The sequence below is a fragment of the Lagopus muta genome, chromosome 4 (assembly GCF_023343835.1).
Source record: "Lagopus muta isolate bLagMut1 chromosome 4, bLagMut1 primary, whole genome shotgun sequence".
NCBI lineage: Eukaryota > Metazoa > Chordata > Aves > Galliformes > Phasianidae > Lagopus > Lagopus muta.
In genome coordinates, this window is record NC_064436.1 from 58,799,434 (window position 1) to 58,823,120 (window position 23,687).

General features: G+C 37.3%; 1 protein-coding gene across 3 annotated transcripts in view; it reads right to left on the reverse strand.

The window, feature by feature from the left end:
* The window catches only part of STX18 (syntaxin 18), a 152,745-nt gene that overhangs the window by 25,783 nt on the left and 103,275 nt on the right, over positions 1 to 23,687 (reverse strand). For all 3 annotated transcript variants that reach the window (XM_048942152.1, XM_048942151.1, XM_048942149.1), the window contains one exon: positions 1,502 to 1,569. In XM_048942152.1, coding sequence (XP_048798109.1) covers positions 1,502 to 1,569 — 68 coding nt within the window. The remainder of the gene's footprint in view (positions 1 to 1,501; positions 1,570 to 23,687) is intronic.

The window sequence follows — 23,687 nt, forward strand, 5'->3', positions numbered from 1 at the left end:
TGACCGTACAGCATTGCCATCACTGTTACTGACTCTTTCAAGACTTAAGAAGGAGTTGTTTCTCAGAAAGACTGCTCTTACAATACAGACAGAGCCTAAGGAACAGCAGAGGGTTCACTTGCTCCTACTCCTTTCCCATGTAGGATGAATATCTGTCCAGATAATGCTCCTATTTTGTATCTATGAAGCCTTATGGATAGGCATTAAATCAATATGGGACTCTGTGCCTTCAACAGATAGATGTCTTTAAACTGTGCTTTCTCAACCTGGATTGCTGCAAAAGTTTTGTTACAGACAGAACCAGAATGCAGACAGGGCTGACTTAAGCCATGCAATATTGCCACTATTCTGATGCACTGGAGAAATACAACACTGGAAATGGTGAGATTTACAGAAGAATCTTCAAAGGGGAAAGTTTACTCACACTGTTTCATTCAGATATACAAAAATAATGAATCAAAGTAAAACAACATGCATAACTTTATTCTCAAATGGCTGTAAAAAATAATATTTAGCACCCTAAAGCTTTTTTTTTTTTTTTCCCCTGTCCAGGAAGGTCACTGCCACAATGATCTACTGTTGTCACTTCAAGAATGAATTGACATTTTCTGACATTTCCTTCAAAATGGCTGCACCCTGCAATCTGGAAACTTCATTTCTTAGAAATTCATTGGCTTTTTTCCAAAGGGTGTTTCCCAGCTCTTTAACGCACCCCAGTTAGAATGCATTAATTAGGCACACATTCTATTTTATGCCTATTTTACACCTGGTTGGGATCTGTTGTTTTTGAGCCATGAATCTCAAAATGAAAAAATGAAGTCCAGAAACCTGGAGAACACCTCTTTCCCTGTGCATAACTAGGGTGGACAGATCATTTTGCTTTAAAAGATAAGGAATTGGTTAGATGGCCACAGCCAGAGGGCTACAGAGGGTTAAAGTCAATGGCTCCACGTGCAGGTGGACGCCTATCAACTAGTTTTGAGATGGGGGCTCTTCAATATCTTTAACAGTAACCTAACCAATGGGATTGAGTGCACCCTCAGCAAATTTGCTGATGACAAGCTGAAGAGTCCAGTTGATACAACAGAAGAAATGAATGTCATCTAAAGGGACCAGGACAAGCTTGAAAAGTGGGTCCAGGGGAACCTAATGGGGTTCAAGAGGTCAATTCTAAAGTGTCGGACTTGGGTCCTTCTATTCTCCTTCTGTCTCAGGAACCACTTCAAAAACTTATTCTACCCTTCAGAAGTGCTAGGCTCAGACTTCCAGTCTGATTTGTTACAGAACATAGCCTAAAAGCCTCTTACTCAAATTCTTAGCTACATTTCAGTCAGGGCCATTTTTTTTCTTCTTAAAGAGCTCACAAGTGAGCCAATTAATAAGCAATCCACATTTTTGTTTTTAGTTATTATGCCTATAGATTTTGGGGTGGTATACTTCATAAATAATAAAATGTATTAAAAGAAGATATCAAAACAATTTAAACACAATACACACTTACCTGTATGCATTAATGTAATCCTTTCTGTGTTGAAGAAGAAAATCTTTCAGCTTCCCAATATTGGAAATCTTTTAAAAACAAAAACAAAGACATACTTAAACCCTGTAGCTACAGATACTAATATCTGCATACATTTAAAGTTCAGTACTTACTTTCCAAACATAAATTAGTAAAATTCACTGTATTTATGTGCGTTTAATCAGCACCATAACATTTATTTTCTTTCATAATAGGATTTTCACATTTTTCAAGCAGTCGGTACATACAAATCATCTAAAGTTCTGCTTGTTGTATGAAAGCAGTATTTTGAAAGAAGTAGTAAAAATGCATGTCTCGTGTACAGAAAGCATAAACTAAACACTAAATACCACTACATGCTAAACAAATACAATACAAAACATTAAAACAGTAAACATAACTCCAAGCACAACTAAACATTAAAAATGGTATCAACAGGCAATTCAAAATCCAACACGCACTGCAGAAAATAAATTAATTTTAGATCATACAAGAAATTTTAAAACACTTTACTGGTAAAGAATGATACAAATACTCAACTTCCTTTAAGCAAACTTATAGCGCAAGGTGCTGCCCCTCTCCTTGGTATTTGTGCAGCGATGCAGTGAGCAGTTTGTGCCTGAGGTACTGCATGTAGCACCTGGGAATTTTTGCCAGGAGATACATCCACAGCAGAATTCTCTTTCCGGATTTCTTTTTCCATTTCTGAATTTTCCCTTCACCACGAATCTATTTTTTTGCTGTAAAACCATTTTATTTTCTTCATAGAAGTCTTCACTGAGATCTTCTGAAAAACCTCCTGAGCTCTGAAATGACTTCTGCTAACTTCAGCTGAATGTAAAAGATTTGGTGTAGCGCAAGATCCTACTTTGTCTTACAGAATAGATGATCACAGAAAATGAATTTTCATCAGCCACAGAAATTAGAAGGCTACCTTAACAGGACTGGAAAGAAACACAATGGTGTGAGGAGATTGCATTACTGGTAGATATTTTCAACAGGACAGGGAGTTGGGGGAACCTTCCTGTAGCATATTCTCAAATATTCATTAATAATTCCACGTAAAAGCATGCGAGGGTTTTTACAATGCAACTGTTGTTTTAGTTTACAAATACAATAAATGTGGTTTATTCTGTGTATCTGGGAAAAAGCATCAAAAGCTGTTCAAGTCTTAAAATCCTATTTTCATGCAAATGTTCCCTGTAATTAAACAAACAAAAAACCACAGCGACAGAACACAGAATGGTTTGCATAAATAGAAGATTAATATCCCCGATTATTTTTTTCACAAGATCTATAGGCCTTTGAAAAAAAGAGGAAAAAACTTGGTAAGGCCACAGCGATCTGTTAAAACAAAAAACATGTTTTCCTGCACAAATACATGGGCATACATTTCCCTGTTATCACCTGTTTCCTTTTCACTACAATTCATGATAACAGATAGGAAATTTTGCTATTTTTGTGCTTTAAATTTTCCATGAGATGAACAGCACGTGGAATTTCGAGCCATTCGCAGCACACATCAGTAACTCCAGCAGATAGCAAGTTCCCTAACGTGTATTAGCGCTGTCAGAAGCATTACGGAGGGAAATACATAAAACACAACTCAGGATCAATTGGACACAAACAGTCAATTTAAATCGTTCTACAGATGTTTCTTCTGGAACTTACTCTTGTATTTTAATCTCTTCCTCAGCATGAGCACGTAATGAATTTTGCTTCATACGACTTTGCTTGATAGGTAAACTAAGCTTGACTATAAAAGCAGAATCTTCAAAATAGCCATACAGTGTTTGAGTAGAACAATAATACTTAAGCAGAAAGTACTACAGAGAACAAAGAGTAGAACTGTAAAATGAGACACATTTGAAAACATCTACATTAATACGTGAACAAAGACTAAACTAGAAAAGGGATTAGCAAAATTTTGTAACTAATAAATCTTAATATTATTGCAATAGCTACAATTTAGGAGTGATTAACAAGCAGAAAGAATCAGAATGACAAGCAAGAACACTGTCTTACAGTAATTAATTCATCTAGTCACAAAGAGCATTCTATTTAGGCTAAAATTGTCATCGTGTGTTTGAATTGCACTGACCCCACTTTGCCTCTCCTTCATTTGTAAAGCTATTTTCATGAATGTAGAATGACACTATTATGCCCATACTCACATCAAGCTCTTAGTTCCCAAGATTTGCATCAGAAGTGAGACGTCTTGTTCTACTTTCCCTCAAATTCTAACAGCATCCCCTGTGATCTTGCACTAAGGCTATTTCTCTTTAACCTTTTCTTACCATGTAATATTGGCACCATCTTGGATTCAATTTGTCATAATCACATACAATTAAGCATTTTTTAAATGAAAAAAAAAAAAGGTCTTACTAGCATAAATAAAAAGTAGACTTTATCCCAGAATACTCCCAATTCTGTTTACTTATTTTAAGATTCTTCATCTTCTACAGACACAAAACTTCCATTATTCTACAAATATAAATCTTGAAGATATCTCCAGGGTCATCAACTAGCATTTGGTTTGGGGTTATCAGAAGCACACCATACACTCTTCACAGAGTTATTACACTTCATTCTAAAGGTAACAAAGCATCTTCCTAATCCATCTGACCACCCTTGTTAGAATCTTACTGATCTTACTAGGAATAAAAACTATCAAATTTTCAGGTTTCCTAATTAACACCTTCCACCCATCTGCTCTTGATTCAAAACGGTCCTTACCCCTAAAAGCTCTTCTTCTCTGCATGTGTGCTTCTCAGTTAACTGCAAATAGTCATATCTACCCACAACCCCCGAACAAAAGACCCCAAGCCTTTAGTTTCTTCTCATGGGGCAGTTCTAACATTGCTTAATTTGTGACTTTTCTTGCTGTTGGTTCCAGTGTATCCATCCTCTTCCAAAACAAATGACCAGAAGGGCATACACTGGTGTTTGTACTTTGCAATTCAGCTGGAGATATCTTTCTATCCACCATTTTCATTTAATTGCTTTATTTTTTTGTTTGATCTCAAACTCCATATTCTACTGTTGGATTTCCTTCTTTTCTTCACAACTTCAAACCTTGGAATCATTCACCACTTTCTGTAACAGAGCACACTCCTCCTCTCCTTCCTCACATCACAACATTTTCACAGCTACTTCATTCCCAAAAATAAGAACATTATTAAATTTTATTATTTTTAGAATTCAGCCCCAGAATAATTCAACTATTAGCCTCCCCCCAGCGCAGTACTTCTTCCAATACAGCAGTATTGCTTCTGCTACAGTCACATCTTACTCGTGTCATATTTTCTTTGCGAGTCTTCTGTAGACTTCCCCTTAGCACCTTATCAGACCCCTTAACATCTGACACCAGATCTTCATTACAAAGGAAACACAATTTTCTTAAAGCATCAGGTTCATAGAATCATAGAATTACCAAGTGTAGAGAAGATCTACAAGATCATCCAGTCCAACAGTTCTCAATAGGCAAAATATTCTATTTTAGTATGACAGCAAGTTGCACTCCATTGTGCCTTACTTCCCATTTATCTTTATCCACTTAAAGTCTTCTCTGAAGCCTGGAACACTTCTGTATCAGAATAAGAGCCCCACTGATGACATAATCAGTTTCCCTCTGCTGACTTAGAGGCATTACATTTGCTACTCTGTAATCAAATGAGATCATCACCAACTCAAAGTATTTTCATTTAAAAAAAGCTGCCATCAGACTCGTGATTTCTCAAATGCACTGTGTTTGAACTCAACCCAAAGATTATCTGATAGCTATGGTTTGACTTCATTAAAATTTCCAATTCCACGCCCCAGTTCCCAATACCTACCTTGTCAGTTTCTTTGTCCTGCTCGTCTTAGTTGGGACACCACACCTAAACTATTCTTAATTTGTTCTAGAGATGCATGAAAAATCCACCTTTTGTCTAGTACTCCTTTTATTTATAAGTTGAAACATTCTTTAGCCATATAGATTTTTTAATAGCCCTGGTTAAGTCACTGTGAACTTACCAATTGTCTACTTTATCCTCACAAAGTCTTTTCCTTTGACAACAGTTTTCTTGGCCAGCCAGTCTCTCTCTCTCCCCAAGGTCCCCTGCACCTTATTGCCCCTGAGCTAGTTGCTTTTTTTTTTTTTTTTTTTTCCTTCTATCTTCTCTAACTAACCCTTCAAATAGATATGGAACGACTTTAAATCTCCCTTGCATTTTAGTGTGCCATTTTCTTTTTCCACTCTATTTACCCATCCATCGTAATCACAACTTCCTATTGCTGTATTTGCCTGTTTTGAAAACAAGTGTACCACTAGTCTACACAGCCTTCAGAAGGAAGATGAAAGCAGTCTGAAGACAAAGCACAAACATAACTTAGCACTGGCCTCCACCACAGTTCTTGGAAATTAACTTTCTTCTCTTCTGAAAGTTTGGACTAGAGAAACAAACCTCTCCTCATAAGATAACCTATCCTCATAAGATATCTTATGAGGAAGAATATTACTGAATTGCTAGATTTAACTGACGCTTTTTTTCTGGGAATCATAGGAATTCCTCCCAATATCACCAACATCAAGTTACACTAATGCATTAACTGCATGTTCCCCACCTGCTGCTCACCACCAGAACACTGAGGGTTGTCTTATTTTTGACAAAACTGACTTCCTACCTGCTTACTGCACTCCACCTCTTCCATGAAGGTCAGCACCACACAGTGGAACGCTGGAATGATTTTTCATAAATTAATCTTTTGGGAATGAGCCTAATCATGTTTAAGATTAACTAAAATAAGTCTGTTGAGTTCATTTGGGCCCTCAAATACCTTTCTCATCGCAAGGGAGAGCAGAAGCTGGGTAGTACCAGTAGGGAACTTCCTAAAAGACATCTGCCAAGAAAGGAAGCACATTCAGTTACAGCTTAAGAAATTTATGACAGTAACCCCATAAGATGGCGTACTGAAATCAGAGACTCCAGGTGTTCCTTAAATCCCTCCCAGGCACAGCTTTGGTAGTGGAAACCCCAATGACTCTCACAGTGAAGCAGCAGCAATTATCCACTGGGTGGCAACACGAGTGTCAACATTGTACAAGTGAAAAGCACCCCATAAATTTACATTAAAGCCTGTAACACAACTTTTTAAGCTTACTTTACATTCCAGCTTAGATTTTATCTTCATTTCAAAGTTTATCTTCACTGCAAATTACCTCTTTAACACATGCAGCTGTGTTTTGTTGCCACTGTAGATTTTTCAAAAAACTTTTATTAAAACATAAAGGCAACTATTGCATATAATGTAGGTTCAGCACAAAAAGAAGCTGAGAATGGCTGCCATCTGCTACCACAGGTGGCATGCACAGCTCTATTTGTACTCAACGTCTTCACTAGAAATGGTGAATGTTCTTCTGTTGAGAAATTTTTCTTATTATTTTAGAGCAACTTACATTTCTAAATAAGATAAACAGGAAAGTATTCTCTAAAATACAGCACCTTCAAAAGATGTGTATACTTTGAACAAAGACGCTGGGTGTGTTTCCTGCAGTATCTTAGCAATACGTACACCATTTCTTGCCACTCACAACAAAGAATTGATCACTCATGAAACAGTAGGTTCCAATTTGCATACGTTTAACCCACTGCAAGAAGCAGCAGCATTGTTTACGATTAAAATGATTGGAGAAGGTTCCCGTGACATATTGTAGAGGGAAGCCAGCAGCACTGAATAGTCATTTCCATTGAACAAACAGCGCTTTAGCCCGTTTGCTCTGCCATCAGAACAATACACAGCTATTTGGGACCACATAAAACTGTTGCACTTTGTACTATGTTCCTATGCTGATTTTTTACGAGATGTATTTGTTAAAGAACACTTCAAAAATACCTAAACCTAAAACACAACAGAAAGACCCTGCAGGAGTTGTTAGAGATGCTGCGCGTACTGTTCAACTCAGCAGTAATGAAAAGCACAACTGATGGAAGGACCTCCTTAAGTACCAAAGCAAACAGCCAAAAAAATCCCACTACCACCACAGAAGTTTTACATTTAATTTTTCAGTAAACTCAAAAAATACTCATCTTCAAATGTCTTAAATAGATTTCATTTACAGATTCATGAAAATGTGACAACATTTTGCAGTCCCCTCCACACAAGCAAAATATTTAAGAGTTACATTCTTAATTATGTTTCCAGTTCTAAACATACAGTCAACTCAAACATACTCACTGTCTGTTTCAGAAGAAATTAAGAGTTTCTGTGAGACATTAGGTGATGTGCAGAGACAGAGTACAGCCTCAGTACTGATAGGATATAGCAACAGGCAGAAGAACATAAACTTGTTTTTAGCACATACACACACACACACCATACACAAATTGTGTGACATTTAAAAAAAAAAAAAGAAAAAAAAGAAAGGTTTTCTATGTTGGTGCAAACTAGTTCTGAAATCTGGAATGAAACCCAATCAACAGAATAGAAACAGAAAAATAATTAATATTAAATACAATTTCAACTGAAGAATTTGGGTTCTTACCTATATTATTACTGTCGAGAAAGACTAATGAGAAAGGCTTTGATACAGAAATTACTCATATGGATGCTTTTTGCAATACAACCTATTTTTGATTACATAGAGGTATGAACTTTCTCTTATTGTTATTTTTAATTGCACATGAAAGACCGGATTTCATTATGTGTTCCTTACATGTAATATTTTAAGTCCTGTAAGCCTGCTGAATTCACACGGGTTTCTATAGGAGCAGACAGTATATCGAAAATAAACAGAATCTATATTTGGATTCTACCTTTCAGAAACTCGAATTTCGGTGACAGAGCGATGCAATTCCCTGCCACAATGCCAGGCAGCAAGGTTCAAACAAAACAGCTTCGGCATTTCCTTGGGAGTGTGAACACTTGTTTAGAAGCTTTTGCTGACTCCTATTTCCAAGCTTTTGCTGCTTCCATTTGCAGCCCGTTAGGTGGTGCTGTCCCACCGGCATGCACAGCACAGGAGCAAGCACTGCCCCAAAATCGCCAACGTTTTCTGAAGATTTGTCTCTGGAGGGTATACATTTGGTTTAGGTTTCTACTGCCAACCCTATACTTTCTAAACTAGGTCACGCAGATCAATTGCTCCTGTAACTTGAAACCCAAAAGAGCAACTAATATCTAAACAACATAGGGGTGGCCATAGCTGCAGTGGGGCAGGGGAAAGGAGACAGTCAGCCTGGCTACTTCTAATCTCATGGAAATTGGGCCCTGGTTCAGTTCCTGCTTTCCATCAGCATATACGTTACAGCAGCAGACACGGGCAGGGGAAAATCGTAACTGCATTTTATTAGTAGTCTTTCGTGCACAACACTGTAACGAACATTACCAAGAATGGGCATCAGTTGTATTAAAAAAGTATGGTTCACAGGGTAAAACTGCTCAAAATCCAACTGAGTCAATTAAAAGCCACTGAAATGAAGACTGAGTCATTGTAATCCTTCAAAGGTAAATATATTTTAAAAAATAAACAGAAAACTTAGGAAGATCAAATGTGTAATGTTATCAGTATTTCTATAATTAAAACTAACAGTTTATTTTTCAGAGAGGGTGAAGGAGAGTAGAACTGAAATAAAATTTTTAAGAACCATTAAAAAAAAAAAAAATATCATCCACTGTGAGATACTCAAAGATAAAATCTAGTTGCAGAATACAGCAGACAGCATTCAGATCATTAAGAAACTGATTAAGAAGCCTCCACATAGCAGTAAAAGGCGAAGCCTGTTCTGCAACATCTGGTCTGCAGCAGAAAATGCTTTGGTTTGCTCAGTAGCAACTTTGGCAAGCATGGCAGAGTGAAAAAGCACTGCCTTGCACCATAAAGGGGAAAAAAACCTCACTTCTAAGGAAAATCTTTTTCATTTTGTAATACCTGCTTTCCTTAGGATACATTTAAACATCCTGTCTAGGGTTCAAAAATTCTCACGTTGGTTTTTGCTACTGTCAGTCCTCACCCTGCATGCTCAGCCTCCAATTACGTCCTGGGTGTGCACTTAATCATTTTAAGGTTTTAATTCACTGTTTATTACAAGTGGAAAATTTACTAATAAATAACTTGCATTTAGTCTAAAAGCTTCAAATCATGTCTTCCCATGCATAAAGCATAATCCATTTACAGGGGATGTAAGATTTGGTCAAGTAAAAGATGGACAGACTATTTTTTGTTATGAATTTTTCTAGTAAGAATCAAGTAAAATTAGAAGCCAAGAGGATGAAAGCTCCAGTTTCCCATTAAATACCATAGAGACTGAAAGCACCCAGTGTTATCACTGGATTTAGGTTTTGCTGGTCTGTTATTACAGGGTGAGGTTGCTGCACTGTTTAACAATGTGTACAGTACCTACATCAGATTCCAACTGAAAAGTATTTTGAAGCTTTTTTTTTTTTTAAATGACTGAAATTATGATAATGCATATTATGTGTTGTAACAAAGCGTTACAATCATTTTACTCCAGGGATTTGTAAATACAGGAGGAGTCTTATTTTATAGATAATGACTTGAAAGCTAGGTTTACATTCTCAATCGGAGAACGGCAATACGTGTAGAATTCAGATAAGGATGTCTGTGCTCAGTTTGCCACTGTTTTCTGTCACCTTGTGGGAGTGCCCAGGTTTGATACCCACAAGGACAGAAGTACACCCACATACTCTGAAGATCTGCAGAGGGTCAACAGAAACGTGAGGTGACCCTGACAAAAAATTAACAGGAGACTTTAAAAATGTACAGTCATGCTAAATGTTTTTATTTCACTAGTCTTCATTTACTCTCTCTGAGGCAATAAATACCTTCAATAAAAAAAAAAAAGGAACATCTGATTTTACTTAAACTATTTCCCTCTTTCTTGTTTATAGTCCAACTCTAATCACAACTTTCTTGAACATCTATATTTTTTTTACACAATCATCCAAAACCTCATTGACTAAAATATAAATTCCACAACAATTGTGGGGAATGTTTTGGTTGAGAGATAAAAGTAAATTGGTTAAAATACATATTTGCAATAATTGGCCTTTACCATCACTGTTCAAAGCACTCCACTTACAGCACCACAGTGACTCCATTCGGATTTGTGTCTGCATGAGAGATTTTACTCATCCCCTTTCTCACAGGGGAAACTCATGCAGCATTATGTATTCTTGTGTAAATATATTTCACGATGAAAAAAGATTTCCAGTCTCATTTAATGCATGTGCATAATGAAGGGTTACTCTGAGTAGCTTTCAGAAATTCAGGATTCAGAATTTTACAGCACAATTCACAGGGAGTTACATGTGCAGGAGTTAACTCTGGGACCAAACTTCAGCAGAAGTCATTGCAGAGCACACAAGCAGGTGGGCAATGTGGCATCAGCTGGGCAGGCTCCTCTCCACTGAAGCTGTGGCCAAGTGGGAACTTCTCACAGTTGGCCCCCTGCTCTGCTTTCAGAGCATCTTCACTTTAGATTCTGTTTTTGCTGTCTACACCAACACACCTACACAATGCTGCCCAAGCTGACGTAGTACTCTCCGTGCTTCAAATTCCTAACACTATCAAGTATCATTCCAATGGACAAGCTCCATTTTGTTTCCACGGTCAAGGATTATGCATGGATTAATGTACCAAGCATCTGGGCTGCACAGAGAAGGTCATTATTGTTTACCTACAGAAGGCACAGATCAGGCACAACAGCAAACAAATAGCTGGAAACTAGCTATTTCTGAACACATCAGCTACTTTGTTCCCTGCAGCCACACCATTTCACCTTTTAAAAAAAAAAAAAAAACAAAACAGAATTGTCTTGTAAAACAGCAACTAAAACAAACCATGGCAGCTTTTCAATCCCACAGCATGGGCCAGAATTTGAAGCCAAGCTCATGCTGGCCTGAAGCAGCACTGAGAACTGATGCAGCTTCCTTTGGACCTACCCAACTGCCTCCTACTCAAGTCAGCCAAAGCCCAGCAGCAACATCTAAGCAAAATCTCCTGCAGGAAACATCACTGCCACACACAGTTACGAGAGCCACCCACCAGGTGAGTAAGGTACCACGAAACGTAGCATGGCAAACCATCTCTGGAATCCTTCTTTTGGAACCATAAAAATGCTCTTCCAATCATTTTTTATCTACCTAGGATGTACTGACTGGTTTGGCCTCTGAAGAAATGGGGGTGGGAGGATGGGGAAGATTAATTTCTACTAGGAAAACTTACAGTAGATGGTCATGTAGAAATTTTTCCCAAGAATGTGCTTTCAGAATTAAGGAGCAGTAAGCTTCAGCTGTAATTCAAAGGGAAATCAATGCTATTTGTTCACATGTGAGTAATGCTGACAATTCCAATGTATATATATTTTTTAATCACTTAAAAGTAGGAACTCCTGACACGAATTTTAGCTGTGAAGCAAGACACCTTTTTTCTCCCCTCTCAGCTATGAATCTTATTAAGATTTCTTAAATGTCCATTTCCTGTAATTTTAATAATTTCAGACCATAATTATTTATATGCTTATGATACCTTCGGGGTATCATTACAATTTCTTTTTTTTTAAAGAATTTATACTTAGAAAAATAAAATTAAGTAATAGCTTCTCTCTTAGGGAGAGACTGTCAGCCCAGCTCTGAATAAACAATCCCCTTTACAAGTAAGCTCATGATTTATACCCCTGCAACCACAGAAATTTATCTTGAGTTTATATAAAATAGAGCAAAACAATCTATTTAATGAAAATCAGAATACTATTATTGCAAGTGAAAGTTCTGCTTTGTTGCGTTGCTTTTTGTGTTTTTGGTGGTTTTTTTGTTTGCTTCAATTCTGCTTTGTATGCAGCCGTAAGATTTTACTTGATGGGCTCCTTCTTAGTCATACTTAACCAATTTGAATACAGCATTCAGACATCCGTGTATTTTAGTTTTAGTTGAGATTCACATCAAACAGTAAGATAAATGTTGAAGACTTTTAGATGTAAGAAGCTGTAGTTAAATGCAAGAAATATTTTTAAATGATAAAGGCAATCTTGAGAAATTGCTACGACACTGCAAGACTGACAAGAACACTGCACAAAAGTTTTTGAGGCTTTTGATAGAACAAGATTGGGAATGGCAAAAAAGGAAAACACACAAATTGAAACCACTTTTATATGTCAACATAGCTAAAAATGATAGTATATAGTATGTTAAAAATGCCAATTGACAGTGTTTACAATAGGGTAAGAGTATTTACAAAGTTGAATAAAACAATAAGGAATGCAATTATGCAAAAATAATGATAAAGAATCTTAAGGTTAAATTCATTAAATATTGATAGCTCAGTTAAGTAAGTAGAAGTATGGAAGAGAACTGGCCAGGTTCGCACAGGTGTATTTCACCAAGGCAACAAATCCTAGCCCAAAACCCAGAAAATTTTTCCACAGTGATATAGATTGAAATCATGCCAGTGGGAACACCCAGATCTGTCACATAAATCTAACAAAAGCTGTGAAAACAGATAGTAGAGTGAACCTTCTTCAAAAGAAATGCAACCTAACAGATCCCTTCTCTTGTATCTATACATACTACAAAAAACTGCTGTAGCTGTTCTATTATCCACATCATACATCCACCTCAATCCTATCAATGGGAAATTATCAGACTAGATGAGAAATCATTGCAGCCTTATTTACAACTAGAATGTTAAACTCCATGAACATAGGTATTCTCTCATCAATTATACAACAAACTCATATATAACTGAAGAAAGAAAAAAATAAGCAGCTTAAAAGATGGAAGTCTGTATAAATATAGCAGCTTCATAAGCCACAGGAACAATTCTGAAGTCATCAGGACCCCTTTATATGGGATTATTCATAGTGTAGTTTGGCTATCTGAAAACAAGCAAACCACTAGGCTGTTACTTGATTAAAAATACAGCAGCATTACCCATAATTTAAAAATTGATTTAACTGTTAGAGTTTGTCCTCACTGAATGTAACAAAGAAGCAAGTTTCCAGAACTGCCTTACTCCTTGCCAGAGTGCCCTTTAAAGAAGAGGTGAGCAACTGAACATAAATGGGCAACAGTTAGACAAGTGTTAATTTTAAAGAGGTTTTTTTTTTTTTTTTTTTTTTTTTTTAAATCAATACATAAAATTATGCTATTCTCTACCAAAATATATAGGTGCATTCAAGACCCAGTCATCAATCTGACCAGACCATAAGCTGTACCATTACGGCTTTCTCCAAACGCTTGCACCCGTACATCCCCCTGCAGAACCTCATTTTGAGTGCAACTGGCAGCTGGCTTTTAACTCACAGCCAGAAACTGAACGTTACTCAGAGCAGCTTTAACTTTTATATTCAAGAAAACAAAGGTGATGCAAATGACACACTGCCAATATTTTAACAAGAGCTCCCTTCAAAGCCCTCTCTGTGTCTCAAACAAAGAACGTATGGGACTTTTCCTGGCAAAGTAACTTCCTCGTGTCCTGCACACAGGAGTAAATTAGAGGCTCTTACTGCCCCAGACCCCAGCCCTTCACACATGTGCACGATCCAGGAAAGGCTTTGAATTCTCCCAGCTGAATGCAGCACCCAGTGGCTCTGAACTCACTAACACGTTCTTCTTACCAGTACCTCAGAAGTGTTCATAAATCTCTCTTTATCTAGCAATACCCCTTAGCAGCACCAACAGTAACACATTAAAACTACACACATTTAGGGCCCAAGTTGATGCCTGCTCCTGCAAAACCACTTTTATTTGTCACCCTGGAAGTGACTGGGGCAAGCTGAGTAACGTGACACACAAATATGCACCATCCCAACCCACACTAACATGGCAGATGCTGCTGCTGGCCCCCCCCCGCTTTCTCCTCAATCCATAGAGGAGAATCAAGTCAGAGACTCAGCCAAACTCACTGCTTACACAGGTACAAGAAAGTTTGTGCTATAAGGTAAAGGGGAAGGAAGAGACTGAATGATGTGAACATTGCAAGGCCATACACAAGGCAGTGAAACACCTGATGATACCACAGCCTGCTCCTGCCTCCTAGCTAGGTCACCTGTGTGCTGACAGCAACAGCACTGGATTACAAAAGTCTTATGCCTATCCCTACAAAGCCTTTAACAGCTGTTTCTTGAGTGTTACTAGGGAAGGCAATTAAACATCACAACATTCTCGCATCAAGTTCACTGCTCATTGCAACATTATGGCTTATTCCCTAAGACCTAACACAAAGTCATTGCTAACAGCATCCCTAGAAAATTAACAGCAACTGTTACACAAGAAATTGATTAAGAATCATTAAGTTAAACTAATCATTAAGTTAAACTAAATGTATCAGTCGGCCTTCACTTGCCAAGAAATGCCATCCCAACCAAAGCATAGCCCAACTGGAAGTTAAAGACACTGCATTTATTGTCCTCATTGCTGCTGCCGAGCAGCTACCAGACACAAAGCAAACAGCCGTAGCAAAAAGCTTGGCTGTGGTTGACTTCTGCAAAGCTCAACAACTTACTCTGCAAACTACACACATCTTCACTGCAAAGACTGCTCTCCAACCAAAGGCTGTATGTATAAGACAATCACATAAGGAATCACAACATCCCACTGGCATTGTCCTCACAGAAGTCAGCAAGCTCAGCAGAGCACTTCTCAATGACAAGTATGCTACAGGGTCTGCTGCACAGTTTGTGGGGTAGTATCGAGATGCCCGACCTCTGACTTAGCAATCAAAAGGATAACCAACGTGAGCTGGTACAACTGTGTATTCTTTAGCACTAGCTGAATCGAGAGACAGAACTCACAGAAATTAATAAATAGCCCAAAGCATATTTTCATCATTGTTCACAGCCTGGTAGAACTGGGATTCAATTTTCTTAGAGAACAAAAAAAAAAAACAAAGTTGCATTTGTGTCTTTAATCTGGACTTTAAATATATTGAGTGAGTATAGAGTATTAATTCGGAAAAGTTGTTCTTGTTCAGATTCTTTCATAATCTCATTGTAGCAACATTAAAGACTCAGGAGATGGTTAGCCCCAATTTTCATTACATTTTAAATGATCAACCCAGTAAACTCTTAGGACTAATTTTATAAAGTTCACTGGGATAAAAATGTAGCCATAAACACCAGGTCAAGAAGTTAAATAAATAAATAAATAATCACAGTCTAGCAACTACACAGCAAAATAAATCTCCTAAAAACTATCAAGCGAAGCTAGAAATAAAATGAGATATAAATTCAAGTTTTAGACTGTGGTCAATTGAGGTCTAGACAAAACCCTGTGTTTGTTCACTGCCTAGTCTCCAGTCTGCTCCAAGTTTGAAAAGGTAATTGAACTCAGTCTGTAATTACTGGATTAGATACAGATGGGCTCTGTACATTTCAGGGGAGGAAAGAACTGTTTTGATTCATTTTATGATTGCCTGTAAGGTCAAACTTTTCAAAATGTACTTTCATCTGCTAAATGGTTTCTCAAAGTCCCAGGGGGACATCTTCAATAACTGATGTTTTAAGCAATTTGGGTCTATCAGATCCAGTCTTTGAATGTAATACGCTGTCCATTTTCTAGAATTATAAATGTGCATGTAGGTTAATTGCTACAACTCTCACATATCTCCACAACTGAACTTTCTCAAAATACTGCAAGTTACACCTAATAATTGTTATGTATATTCATATATTTATTCCTTTTTTTAGAATAAAGAACATCTATAAAGCAGGAATAAGTAAAGCAAATTAGAAACGTCTTTATTGACAAGCCTTTCCCATTTGTCAGAAGTTTCTGAGAACACTCTCTTAGAAACCAATTCAATAAGGCATGAATAGCCCCAGTGAATTCAGTTCACTTGTTACAAACAAAAAAATCAAAGCATGTACCTGACTGAAGAGGTCTAAAAGCACTTCAGAAGTCTTCCCTTTTAGTACTATCTTATAAGTATTAAACTCTAAGAACTTTTTTGCAAAATCTTTCCTTCAATTAAATTGACCGCAACTCTGCAACATATTTCAGTGCAAGCAGGTTTTCATCCCACATCTGCCCCTACCTCCTTAAATGCCTTGCTTAGTTAAAAGTTCAAAAGCCCTGCAAGGGATACATAGCTCTGCTCCCAGTTAGGAGCTCTGGGAGCTACTGTAACAGCAATTTAAAGCAGAACACACAACATGCAATTAGAAGGCAATGCAGTCATTCAGTTCAGAGCCTCAAAAGACAGTGGAAATGTTTGAAATAATAACAATAAGCAAACAAGTTCACTGTTCAAAATGTTGAGTTTCAGTTTGTTTACATTACAACAATCTTCTTGCTTTCAAAATTCTAGTAACAAAGTATTATTTGCCACTAATTTAAAAACAAATGAACATCCTTGGTCAAAGGTATCTCTGCAGGATCAGACACCCATAGCATTATTCTTTCAGAGTTTGCATTATCCTCAGTACCATCACTTACACAACACATGTGCTAAGGCAATCTGTTTGTCAACAGGTGTGCTATTTCTCATAATTTCCACGATGAACATTTTATTCATTCTATTTCAAAGCCTTCCACATAAGGGACAAATCCTCATTCCAGATCCAACCACCACAAAAACCCCAGAAGAAAGATGCTCCATAACATAAGAACAGGTCTCAGGGTGCCTCCTTTGACAGCAGTTTTTTTAAAGTAATAGTCTTTATAAAAACATCACTTAGAATAACAATCACATAAAAGCAAATCAAGAATCAAAATTTTACTTCAAAGATTGTTTCTTGTTAGTGTCAAAGACAAGTATGCAAATGAGCATTACTCAAAAGATAAAATTAATGTAGTATTTGGATTATCTTTCTTCCCATACCTCCAGTGGATGCATCTGAATTTATTTCTTTAAAATTGGAATAATATTCAGAATAGAATTTACATGGTGCTTAATTCAGTAGATTCTTATTTTAAGAGCTTTATAGGAAGGGCTTTCACTACAGACAAAAAAAGCTTTCTTCTGGAAAAATGTACATGCTTTAATTTTCCCTGCAAAGTAAAATTATACCATATATTTCAAGTGCATTGAATGAACCCACAAACCATTCCTGAAACTACTGTAAATTTCAGGACAGAGACAATAAATTGTGATGCATTGTATGACAAAATGGTGAAGTCACAGCCAGACCACAGCACTGTGCTATCTATATGCTACAGAGAAAAATAAATATAGAACTCGGTCACATTTTAGACAAACCAATTAACTCTGGATTTTTTCTATTTTTCCTTTCCTTTCCTCCATATTAAGATGCCCTCTCAGATGTATTTTTCTTTATTGTCTATAGGTGTCCCTACTGCATTTTATGTTTTTGAATATGGTATACCTGAGTTCTTGTAGGCATTTCCCATCTAAACTACAATAGATTCAATAATGAACTAAGAATCTCTGGAATTGAAAATAACATAATTAATGGAAACGATGCATATTCTTACAATAACCTAGTATCACTCACTTTGTGACATATTATCATTGTGTATTAAAGGGACTGAAAAAATGTACAGGAAAAGGAAAGGAGACATCCAGCTCCTAACTCAGTATGCAGGCTGAAGTGTTATTTCATCAATTAATATCTCACTTGGTTTAATGCATTCTTCATTCTTAATGAAAACAAACAAATAAACAAAACCACATTGAACCATCTTTGTACATTCACATACACTCTGAAATTTGTGACGATGTAGTCAGAAAAAGAAAAATCATCATGAACAAGAGCTCAAGTCTAACACAGCTATTTTAGTTTAGGAAAACTTAAACACATTGCTTCCTGTAATTTCATTCACTATAAAAAATATAAAGACAGAACATTCATACACGTTCTATACATGTATCATACAGTCTAAGGTCAGACTGATCAGTCATAGGTCATTGGAGGAAAAGTAGCCTGAGATTTGGGAAACCCAGTATCCAATTCTTCGCTTTGGAAAGAAGCAATGTCCCACATGTAAAAAGGAATTCCTGAGCCACCCCTCTGTATTAACTCCTGCATTACTTGCTGAGTCCTATTTGGATTTTACAATACTTGCACTTGATTTCACGTGGTGCAGGATCGACTAAATCAAAGAGCAGCTGAATCATATCATAAGAACACATTTTCTCCAGTACTGTATCTCAGCTTTGGTTTTCTGTAAAATCCACAATCAGACTTACTTCAGATTTTCCAAACTTAAGATCTTTTTTGTAGCTCTTTTCTATTAAAAAGAACAAAACACTGGTTTTGAAAACGCTGAGTGACAAGAGAACTAGACACAATATATTGCCATTTTAAGAGTGCTGTAATTTTTTGGTTATTCCTTTCCTCCATATTTCATAAAACTTTTCTCTCTTAAAAGCTTAAATTTCTTCCCTTTGGTGTCACTTCAAGTGCAGCTTTTACTATGAGCCAAACAGACCCAATTATGCCCTACAATACCCACAACCAGAATCAACAAGTGCCCTGCTCACACATGCAAGGGCAACGTCTAGCCAAAGGATCTTTCCATACGTGTAATTTATTTTTTTTTTAAAAACAGAGTTGAATGAGCTCTCCTTCAATCTAAGCCTAGATAAAGCTCTCTCCTTGGACAACACAACAGAAACTGCAGTGTGCATCACAATCCAGCTGAACTGACCTGAAGAAAATTATATATATCAAAGACAACTGAAGAAAAGGGAATTTTAAATTAATCAAAAATTAGTAGCTGTCACTTGAAAATGGGTATGAAACAAAGTTCTAAATGAAGAATATCCCAAGAACATGCACATCTGTTTAATATTACAAGCCAACTGTCAACATCCTAAGTGAAGTTTTAATTTAATATTTTTTCTTTCTTGATGTTTTACCTTTAGTGAATGCCTCATGAGAGTATCAGCTTTCTATAAGAAACTGTTAAATATAAAGCAATGTTATTGTAGCATGTTTGTAAAATCACAGTTCGAGAACTTTTTATTTTTCTAAAGCCTGACCACAACTTAATTATCTGCAGGACATTCCAAGCTCACAATTGCAAGCTCCAGTTCCCAAGCAATTTTAAACAATATCTACTGTACAGGACACACAGTATTGCTAACACTGCTATATGGTAATGTTTCCAAAAGTCAGCATTAGAGCCTTTAGACACAGTTTTATTTTCAACAAATATTTGTTTCTCCACTTATCATTAAATGGCTTTCATCACCATTATGTTTGCCTTTCATGTGTCTGTTTGCTATCATCGTTTACTTTTAATGCAAGAGAACTAGTTATGAAGACAGATCTCATGTACAGGATGTCTTATGTATAAAAGTGTTCTAAGACTAAGCAATTTTTGTTTGTTTGTTTGTATGCATTGTGCTCTTTCCTGAAAAAGGGGAAAGGAAGGTAAAAAGGCTGAAATGGAATTAAAGGAGATAGGGGAGAACGAGGGGAGACCATTAGTTCAGCCAAAAACTCTTGAAGAAATTACAGCTTTCTTTTCGGAAAGAGAAATACCAAGAAGCCCAGCAAACTGAAATTGTTTTCCTTTGTAAGGACATCCAAACCACCTTGAAAATAGGCAAGGAAAAAAAAAAAAAAAAAAAAAAAAAAGAAAAAAAGAAATCCAATGCAATTGTCTATATTTTACTCATGTCAATAGCAGATGATACCACACTTTCCATATGATAATGTTTTTCCTGACCAAAATGCAAATTACTGACAAACTTCCTTCTTCCTGCTGCCGGAACCCTCTTTCCTCTTCTCCAGGATCCATGCAGTTCTCTGTCTGTCACACAGACAGGGCTCTCTTCAAAGCTCCTCTTCATCACATCAGACCTCCAGTGTGCGTTTCATGCCAGAAATCCCCTCAGTGTTCAGCAGCAAGGTTATCTCCCATCTTCTCAATTAAAATAAATTGCTACATCCCATATGCGCTAAATGTTTGAGGACTTCATTTATTTTTTTCCCAGAACAAGGCTTTTCCATTAAAATAATAATTAAATGACCATACCATAAAAACCTACTTAGAATATTACTCTGTATTAGAAATCCAGTAAATGTAGTGAGATTTCATTTTTAACAAGTCTCTCCTCTTATCTTCAGCCTCAGACCAACAAGACCCTGAGGAGTCCTGTGTCCTCAGAGAACCTCTGCTGATGTTCACCTGAAACCCGTGTCTCACTTTCCACTTTGGAAAAGTGGGAAACAGTTCCAGCTTGTACTGCAGGAATTCATCTTACCAATTCTGAATGAATATTTAAGTCTACATTAAAACTTTAAAAGTCAACAGTAACAACAATATACACATATATATATGCACACATATACGTAGACACACGCACACTTATATATGTATATATCCCCCTGGAAGTGTCAAGCTAGCAGTGTATTGAAAGTGCAAGTGAAGTGGAAAAGCAAAGATGGGAATAGATTTGGATGACATTCACAGAACCACAGAACCATTAAGATCAGACAAGACATCTAAAATCATCTGCTCCAACCATCCACCTACCACCACTATCACCCACTAAACCATGTAGCTAAGTACTACATCTACCCTTTGCTGAAATGCCTCGAGGCACAGCCAGCCCACCACCTCCCTGGGCAGCCTGTGCCAATGCCTCACCACTCTTCTGAGAAGAAATTCTTCCTAATATCCAGTGAGAACATGTTCAACTTCAGATGAGTTTTGTTTGTCTCACATGCTGGACAACACCTACATGGTATCCTAAATCATCTCCCTCATTTATGACTACTTCAACACATCTGAGAGCTGAAAGCAATCACTATCTAGGATGGCTCAGAAATTCTGTTTGCTAATCATCATAGCGGAAGAAGCTGCTTAATCCAATTCTGTTTTCTTGAAGCTAACAGAAGTAGTGCCCTTCAACAGTCAAAAAAAAAAGTATCCCTCTCTATGCAACGTTACGACCATACAGTATGCACAGAGAAAAGAAGTGCAGTATCACTCTGGTAACCTACAATCTTCTTTGCTTATATGTAAGTTCACTTCTGTCACAAACAAGATTATAGGTTTAAAATATATAAATAAAAATATTAAAGTTTCTAGCAATTTCAACGTACCTAAATAGTTCTTGAAGAAAGAACAGGTCACTATTTTAACTTTGATAAAGAACTCAAAGACAGTAAGCTGATGCACAACTGCAAGTTCCATTCTTGCTGTCACATCTTTCTTTTTCTAACCTAATTTAGTTATATTCTGACATCCTCTGTATCAGTTTCCATTTTTCATTCCTTCCTTTGCATCCCTGTTGCTATCCTTTCAGAGCTGACTGTCCCTTCTCCCAGCTGTACCAGCCTGCTTTCCTCCCGCTCAGCCTGCTCACCCTGTTGTCATCCCATCACATCACTCCCGCTTTTCCCATCCCAGAGCACCTGCCACCCTGTCCCAGTCACACAGATGTACTCTGTATTTGAGATATGAAGGAAGCCATGTGTATTAAACCTCAGGTTTCTTCCAATTCCATGTGTACAACAATCTTCCATTAGTTCCTATTTTTCAGCAAGGTAATAACAGCTCACAGCAGACATCAACTTAAATGAAGACCATAGGCTGCAAAGAGTTCATAGTAACCACCTACATTGAATAATTTCTCCAACAACTGTAAGCCAAGAAAGAACTTCCCACAAGTGGGCCCTGGAAGGAGGCAAGAAAAGGACAAGCAGAGGGAACCCTCTGCCCTCAAACCCACCCTGCAGCCCTGGAGGACTCTGCAGCACCACGTGATGCCCAGATAACCAAAACAACCTCAGTGGGCAGCTTTGGAAGCTGTTTCCCAAGCCAGCTTTCAAACCAGCTGCTCGGCCTATGTTCAGAAATAACTCCCATGGAGTTAAGAATGTGCTGAAAAGCAAACAAACAAGGGAAAGGGAGGACAACAGACATTTGTACAGTCATTTCAGATCTTCTCAAAACACAAGAGTTCACAGCTCCTCCCTCAGGGCCAACCTATATCCTCACCACTGTTACTGATGGAAGTTTTAGTAAAACCAGAAGCATCACATGGGGAACATTAGCGATTTGGCTTTTAATCTCATTGCATTAAACAAGGCTAGCGTTTTGTCTCCAAAAATCTTTTTAAAATCCTTCCCCTGCTGTTCCCTTAACCTGCTTTTTAAGTCTCTACCCCCCTAATTTAAATTATCAACTTTGCCTTCCATCTCTTAGCCTGAGCTGTTTTCTAACAAGGATGAAGGAAATGAGAAGCAAAAAAACCAATTTGCAGAGAGGAAGAGATAAATCTGAAATAATATAGTGCGGTACGCTGTAGCTTCCCATTTGAAAATGTATAATTTAGAATTCTGCCTAGAAAATAGGAAAGGGAATCCCAGATGCATGCAAATGACTGCAACATGCAGCCCCAGTGAACTCCGAGGGGAGAAGTGAGTGTTCAGCACAGTATGAGGGAGACGTGAGCACAAGTTCCAATGACCTCAGCTGTGGGCCCAATTTATTAGAATTTACCTCTCATTAAGAGCTAAAAAGTGAGCTGAAATATCACTAGCTGTCCAAAATTTGGCACAGTCATTAATTTCTAATAAGGACTGTAATTGGCTGTACCATAAGCAATATATACTTGCCTGGCATCCAAATATTCTCTCATGGGAGTTATTCTTATGTAGCGGTTAGAGCCAGAATGATCGTATAAACTAACCTGAATAAAGCATGTTGGAGTTTTTCAGTCTGCTTCAGTATAAAACATAAGAAATTTAAGTGTTCAGTTTTAACCAGTTGTGGCTATTTCCCTCTTAGTGCTATTAGAGTCAGCCACTCAGCTACACGTGGAGCAATTCACTCATGCAGACTGACTCACCAGTCGTGTTCTGCCACACGCTTTAATGTTAGTTCTCAGATACAGGTTATGGAGGTTATGTCTCATTCAGGGCTATACTAGACCTGGTAAATGCATGTCCTGTCCCATAAAAAAGTTAATACAGTAAGCAAGTTATTTTATTTTTAAACTGACATTTTCAACAAGAAAAAAAAAAAAGGAATACTTTGTAATTAACTGGAAATTAGCAGGTGGTCTTTAAAAATGCAATATTGTTGGATTATTGAAGATGTTTATATAACTGAAAAAAAGTTTGAGTGCTAATATTGACATTCTGGTTTCTCTGCCAAGAGAACAAAGTAGGCCTAATTTTCACTTGACTGTCTCCTTTTTCCACATGTAAAGGCAAATTAAACAGTGCTATAGCTAGGGCTGCCTGTG